Source organism: Salvelinus alpinus, chromosome 13, assembly GCF_045679555.1.
Source record: "Salvelinus alpinus chromosome 13, SLU_Salpinus.1, whole genome shotgun sequence".
In the NCBI taxonomy this organism is placed as follows: Eukaryota; Metazoa; Chordata; class Actinopteri; order Salmoniformes; family Salmonidae; genus Salvelinus; species Salvelinus alpinus.
The window spans coordinates 13,603,576-13,610,897 of record NC_092098.1 but is presented as its reverse complement, the minus strand read 5'-3'; the positions used below and the strand labels follow the sequence as shown (position 1 = coordinate 13,610,897).

Below are 7,322 nucleotides of genomic sequence, written 5' to 3'. Positions count from 1 at the left end.
TCGTCGCAGCCTGCACCGTGTGTGCCCAGAATAAGACTCCTCTGCAAACTCCGGCTGACCTCCTGGAACTACTTCTTGTCCCACACCGTCCCTGGTCACGTATATCCCTGGACTTCGTCACAGGTCTCCCCTCGTCTGATGGCAACACTGTTATCCTTACCGTGGTGGACTGGTTTTCCAAAGCCACCCATTCCATTCCTCTTCCCAAGCTACCCTCAGCCAAGGAGACGGCCCAGCTCATGGTGCAGCACGTCTTCCGGATCCATGGACTTCCAGTGGACATGGTCTCCGACCGGGATCCTCTGTTCTCGTTCCGGTTCTGGAAGTCGTTCTGCACACTGATTGGGTCGTCGGCCAGACTGTCCTCCGGGTTCCACCCCCAGTCTAATGGCCAGTCGGAGCGAGCCAATCAGGACCTGGAGATGACTCTTCGCTGCCTTGTCTCTGCTAACCCCACCACCTGGAGCCAGCAACTCATGTGGGTAGAGTATGCCCGCAACACCCTCCCCTGCTCAGCCGCTGGTCACTCGCCTTTTCTGTGTTCCCTGGGATATCAGCCCCCGCTCTTCCCGGAGCAAGAGGTCAGCATACCCTCGGCCCAGATGTTCGTCCGTCGCTGTTGCCATATCTGGAAGAGAGCCCGGTCGGCTCTTCCCAAGACCATCTCCAGGTATTGACTACAGGCAGACTGCCACCGGACCTCGGCTCCCCGTTATCGTCTCGGGCAGAGGGTATGGCTGTCCACTCAGGACCTGCCCCTCCGGGTGGAGTCCCACAAACTTTCCCCCTGTTTTATCGGCCCTTTCCCCATCTCCAAGATTCTTAGCCCTTCTGCTGTTTGTCTTCTGTTGCCCCGTACCCTCCGCATACATCCCACTTTTCATCTGTTTAGGATTAAACCTATGTCCCACAGCCCTTTGTCTCTTGTTTCCAAACTGTCTGCATCTGCGTCTTATCCTGAGTTCTGATACAAAGGGAAATAAGCTACAGTGTTCAGCGAAGGCTTCTATCAAACATTTAACCGGTAGAACAGCTCAACTCCGGTCTCTGCAGAATAGGGACTTGAAATTACAAACATTTTCCGATAGGAAAAACATAAAGTTATGACATCACATTTGAGGAGTAGACCTACAAAAACAGCAATAAAGATTTTGACTGACCTGTGGTTCATACATCTAGGAATAGTCCACACGCCGCTCTCCCTCTGTCTTCTTGAAGTAGTAGGCTGAGTAGACAGGGATGCATTTCTGGGGGTCGTACAAGGTCACAAAGCGTGGCTTGACGGCATAGCGCTGACAGATCTTCTTCAGTTTGTCATTAATGATTCCCCGTGGTGGGGTTCCCATATATAAGGAGTTCTTGCATCGCTCTACATGGTTGAAGTACTCGACCACAGTGGCTTGAGGTGCACTATGGAACAGGGAGAATGCCAACACCAAACAGCCCGGCGATAATTGCATGGCTCTTACCAGCATGACTGCAGGAGAGTGAAATGAAAGACAAAGTGTGCAGTTAGAATTTAAATGCCAAAGGCCAGATATGCAAAGTGAGTAAATAATGTGATAGAGGGATGCAACCATTTTGTGTAGAGTGAATGACAAGAACACGTGTTGGCTTGTTCTCTATTATCCAATCAGCATAGTCTTATGTGTACTTATGTGAATTTACTGTAACTGGTGGGGGAATAATAGAATATAGCAATTGTACCCTAACATACAAGGACTCCATGCCACACTTTACCATCTATCTAGAAGTGACCTGCGCACAAACCCCAAAGCAGCCAGGGACACAGTAACCAATATCAGCCTGAGAGACTATCCCATTTCTACCATTAATCTAGCAATTTAGGGGGAACTTTAGGGCGAACAGCATGAGCAGGAACTTGACCAAGCATAAATGCCATAAAGACCCTGTCATCTTGGCAGAGGAGGTAGTACACTCACTAGGGAGGCTATAGACCCCTCAAAGTGAACTCCAGTTCCACAGTGTTTTTTCATTGTGCCCTTCTAATCAGGGACTGATTTAGCGGGTGCAATTAATTATCAGGTAGAACAGAAAACCAGCAGGCTCCAGACCTCGTAGTCGAAGAGTCGAATATCCCTGCTATAGGCTATAGGCCATGGATCTCCAACCCTGTTCCTGGTGAGCTACCGCCCTATAGGTTTTCACTCCAACCCTAATCCAACACACCTGATTCTAATAATTAGCGGGTTGATAAACTGAAGCAGGTTAGTTACAACTGGGGTTAAAGCGAAAACCTACAGAAAGGTAGCTCTCCAAGAACAGGGTTGGAGACCCCTGCTATAGGCTAAAGGATCACATCAAAGTCTTTAGGCGGTGTATCACATCTTCTGCTATTCTTGAATGCTCCCTTTCATTCAATTCCTTGAAATGTCTAATCAGAGTATGACAGGCCTTTCATTGGCTATCACCTATCATAACCCCACTCTCATGCAATGTACTGAGAGGACTCATTTCACTGAGCACCCTATGTAATATGGAACACTCATGTGCTAAGCATTCTGCCAACAAGCCTCTTTTGTCTTGTCATTTCAGTCTTTCCTCTCTCCTCCATTTACACAGAAGTGTGTCTTGGCATGGTTGGCATACTGTAAAATGTAAAACCTGCTCTCTAATCTATCTATGTGGAGAACAAATATGGCCTTCAGTGTCAGGTGAGGTTAAGTAGCAAGGCAGTGGTAATGGTAGATTAGCACAATACCACAGACAGATAAAGCACACAGGAGATTCCATGTGGACTTTGACCAAAGACAAAGGAGAGTGAGTGAGTGATGAATGAGTGAGTGAGTGCAATAAAGGGATATTCATCAGATAGTTACAGTATTATCTGCAATATTTGTGTTTTTGCTATGGAACCAAACATATTTCAAATGATTGCAAAATAAGACTTTTCTTTATCTTACTAGTTGGAGAAAAGAGACAAAAAAGGAAATGGAGTGAAAGTCTTTATTCATCAAGAAACAAGGGGCTTGTGCACATGATTGAATGTCATTGGAGAAAGTAGGATTTTAAAAAGCTGAGGAAGCTTTACAAGCAAAGAAAATTGTCAGTCAGAACTGGGATCTTTAAAAATATATATATAAATCTGCCACGAAAAAACCTTACTGGTTTATATGATTAACAGGTTTATAAAGGGTTTATAAGTAGACAAACTGATTGTCAATTACCATTACTTGGATTGCTTTAATGTATTTGTAAAATATGTTGTTTCTTGCAGGCCACATATTCGATATATGAGGTGAGCGATCATGTAGGCTACTGTGATATATGCTGCTGAGAGAAAATAATTGAAGAAGGATGAAGCAAACCGTAAGCATTCATGTAAGACCACACATCAGATTTACCTCCTTTTCGATTACATTATAGTTTAAGTAAATTACGCTACACATAATTGTTTGTATAGTGTCAAGTCATGTGCAGGCCATTATCAGGTGATACACAATTATCATAGAAGATCTGAAAGGTCTTGTCCACAAAGGTGACACTCTTGAGGAAGTTCTCCAGCTGTTGAACAGACATCTCCAGCACCTCAGGCCTCTCTTTCTCATTGAGACCGTGGGCCGCGTAGGCTGGGAACTTGGTGCGCTCCTCAAAGGGCGCGTTGCGGTCGTAGTCGATGCAGCAGTAAGCTGACCACAGGTAGGTGGGAACGGCCACACGGTCAATGTTGTGGCGGCGGATCATGTTCCCGGAGGTGGTGACACCAGTGACCATGTAGGCAGTGCCGCGGCAGTAGTTGTTGAGGCGGCGGCGTATGGTGTGCTCGTGGGTCTTCCAGGGGCCGATGTTGAACTCCCGGACCTGAGGGACCACGTTGGTCAGGGTGTAGGTGGCTGCCTTGTCGTTGGGGTCAGACTGATGCTCGTCAGGGTTCAGGTGGCCACGCTCAAAGTTCACTGTGTTGGAGTAGTCTTCCAGCACCGCTTGGGCATCCTCAAAACTGCGATGGAGGTCTCCTTGAGGAAAGGGCTGCATCTCCCCAAAATCAGACACTGTGGAGAGCTGACAGAGAGCAGAGGGTTAGTGCTCCTAGCAGAACTGGGTTCTTAGAGCTCCTAGCAGTACTGGGTTCTTAGAGCTCCTAGCAGAACTGGGTTCTTAGAGCTCCAAGCAGAACTGGGTTCTTAGTGTTCCAAGCAGAACTGGGTTCTTAGAGCTCCTAGCAGAACTGGGTTCTTAGAGCTCCTAGCAGTACTGGGTTCTTAGAGCTCCTAGCAGAACTGGGTTCTTAGAGCTCCTAGCAGTACTGGGTTCTTAGAGCTCCTAGCAGAACTGGGTTCTTAGAGCTCCTAGCAGAACTGGGTTCTTAGAGCTCCTAGCAGTACTGGGTTCTTAGAGCTCCTAGCAGAACTGGGTTCTTAGAGCTCCTAGCATAACTGGGTTCTTAGAGCTCCAAGCAGAACTGGGTTCTTAGTGTTCCAAGCAGAACTGGGTTCTTAGTGTTCCAAGCAGAACTGGGTTCTTAGTGTTCCAAGCAGAACTGGGTTCTTAGAGCTCCTAGCAGTACTGGGTTCTTAGAGCTCCTAGCAGAACTGGGTTCTTAGAGCTCCTAGCAGAACTGGGTTCTTAGAGCTCCTAGCAGAACTGGGTTCTTAGAGCTCCAAGCAGAACTGGGTTCTTAGAGCTCCAAGCAGACCTGGGTTCTTAGAGCTCCTAGCAGAACTGGGTTCTTAGAGCTCCTAGCAGAACTGGGTTCTTAGTGTTCCAAGCAGAACTGGGTTCTTAGAGCTCCAAGCAGAACTGGGTTCTTAGTGTTCCAAGCAGAACTGGGTTCTTAGTGTTCCAAGCAGAACTGGGTTCTTAGTGTTCCAAGCAGAACTGGGTTCTTAGAGCTCCTAGCAGAACTGGGTTCTTAGAGCTCCTAGCAGACCTGGGTTCTTAGTGTTCCTAGCAGAACTGGGTTCTTAGAGCTCCTAGCAGAACTGGGTTCTTAGAGCTCCTAGCAGAACTTGGTTCTTAGAGCTCCTAGCAGACCTGGGTTCTTAGAGCTCCTAGCAGAACTGGGTTCTTAGAGCTCCTAGCAGAACTGGGTTCTTAGAGCTCCAAGCAGAACTGGGTTCTTAGTGTTCCAAGCAGAACTGGGTTCTTAGAGCTCCAAGCAGAACTGGGTTCTTAGTGCTCCTAGCAGACCTGGGTTCTTAGAGCTCCTAGCAGACCTGGGTTCTTTGAGCTCCTAGCAGAACTGGGTTCTTAGAGCTCCAAGCAGAACTGGGTTCTTAGTGTTCCAAGCAGAACTGGGTTCTTAGAGCTCCTAGCAGAACTAGGTTCTTAGTGTTCCAAGCAGAACTGGGTTCTTAGAGCTCCTAGCAGAACTGGGTTCTTAGAGCTCCTAGCAGAACTGGGTTCTTAGGGCTCCTAGCAGAACTGGGTTCTTAGAGCTCCTAGCAGAACTGGGTTCTTAGAGCTCCAAGCAGAACTGGGATCTTAGAGCTCCAAGCAGAACTGGGTTCTTAGAGCTCCTAGCAGAACTGGGTTCTTAGAGCTCCAAGCAGAACTGGGTTCTTAGAGCTCCTAGCAGAACTGGGTTCTTAGAGCTCCAAGCAGAACTGGGTTCTTAGAGCTCCTAGCAGAACTGGGTTCTTAGTGTTCCTAGCAGAACTCGGCTAGACGAAAGCGAACGTCTGTCCTTGCATACTTACTTCAAAGACCTTCGCTTGAAAAACAAGAAAAAATAGGCAATGTTACGGTTTGTCCCTCTATATACGCCGTAGCAACAACATAGCCAGAAACACTTCCTCAAATAGTGTGAATTAATCTAAGATAAATCAATAAATCTGTAATTAATTTTGAAGTTTTTGCCAAGAAGTTCTTAGTTTTTTATTTTACAACTAACTAAGATGTTTGGTGCAGTATTTCTCAAGTTTAAAGATGTGCATTAAAACAAATCCTTTCTCGTTGAACGACAGAAAACACTTAATTGAAGAATAGGGTCCATAGTTCCCAATCCTACTAGGAGTAGTACTGTAGAGCAATCACCGATGAAGGGGCATAGACTTCAACTACTTAGACCTATCTCAAGAAAATACTGTGTGTGCCCCAACAGCCGAAGAAAAACCCGCCGAAGACCAAAACATCACCAAATGCTGTCATCATGAGAAATCTGTTTCTACTGGGAAGCATACGCTAAGCTTTATGGTAAGCTTTACCATATGCTTCCCAGTAGAAACAGTTTGCGCAGTAAAATTGCCGCTTTTTTCTCATTTTTCAAGCATAGGTCTTTAGGGAGTATGCGAGCACAGACGTTCACTTCGCCTAGCCGAGTTCTGCTAGGAGCAAAACGAACCCATGTATGCGGACACCTTTAGCTTTAATAAGATAAAGAACAGTGGTACTAAAGGAATCTCAGTCAGTGAACCCTCATGGACTCTTTCTAAACACAACAGTATATTGCTCACTATTCGTTCTATTTGCACAGAGACCATCAACCTCTTATTGTAGCCAATAACACAAAAAAATATTAATCTGTAGACACAAGCACAAGGCAATGTTGCAGAGATACAGGAGTCTGTTAAAATACCTGTGGCTCGTACATCCAGGGCACATCAACCTTTTTGGTGCCATCAGAGCGCTTGAAGGTGTAGGCAGAGTAGACGGGGATGTGGTCAAAGGTATCATACAGAGTGACAAAACGTGGCTTGCCGTTGTAGCGCTGGCAAATCTTCATTAGTGCTTTGTCCTCAAGTCCCAGTGGTGGTGTGCCCATGTACATGAACTCACGGCACGCAGGTGAGTAGTTCTCCTGTACCTCTGCCTCCACCATCACCAGAACTAGCACCCAGGCCAACGCCTGAGCTCGCGCTATGACGCAAGAAACCATGGAGAAGAGTGCTCACGAAGTGGTGCAGTAGAAGCTGTCAGTATACTTGTCTCTGAAATTGAAAGTCTCTCTATCTCTGTTCATAGATAGGCTAGGCTATGCAAATCCCTTGTATTGGAATGCATATAGGCCCCACATAATAGTGATTATACTGTGTGTGTGTGTGTGAGAGAGAGAGAGAGGGGGGGGGGGGGGGGGGAATACAGGCTATGTGCATACTGCCCACAAAATGAGGTGGAAACTGAGATGCACTTCCTAAACTCCTGCCAAATGTATAACCATATTAGAGACACATATTTCCCTCAGATTACACCACTCCACAAAGAATTTGAAAACAAAACCAATTTTGATAATTGGTGTGCCATCACAGCAGCAAGATTTGTGACCTGTTGCCACAAGAAAAGGGCAACCAGTGAAGAACAAACATCGCTGTAAATACACCCCATATTTATGTTTATTTATTTTCAATGTTGTGCTTTTTAAC

At 46.4% G+C, this 7,322-nt stretch overlaps 1 protein-coding gene across 1 annotated transcript; it reads right to left on the bottom strand.

Moving 5' to 3' along the window:
• Window positions 1–2,954: 2,954 nt before the first annotated feature.
• LOC139537151 (endonuclease domain-containing 1 protein-like) lies at window positions 2,955–6,943 on the bottom strand. Its single transcript, XM_071338115.1, has 2 exons — window positions 6,539–6,943; window positions 2,955–4,023 (listed from the first exon to the last, which is right to left on the bottom strand). Exons 1-2 carry the CDS (start codon window positions 6,836–6,838, stop codon window positions 3,427–3,429), a joined length of 897 nt encoding a protein of 298 aa, XP_071194216.1. The 5' UTR covers window positions 6,839–6,943; the 3' UTR covers window positions 2,955–3,426.
• Between the last annotated feature and the right edge of the window lie 379 nt (window positions 6,944–7,322).

Bases quoted from the DNA above. Each gene is read 5' to 3' on its own strand.
- LOC139537151 (XM_071338115.1), bottom strand. From the start codon at position 6,838: ATGGTTTCTTGCGTCATAGCGCGAGCTCAGGCGTTGGCCTGGGTGCTA. The intron at 4,024-6,538 runs GTATTTTAACAG...GCTCTCTGTCAG, and splicing joins CCTGGATGTACGAGCCACAG to CTCTCCACAGTGTCTGATTT.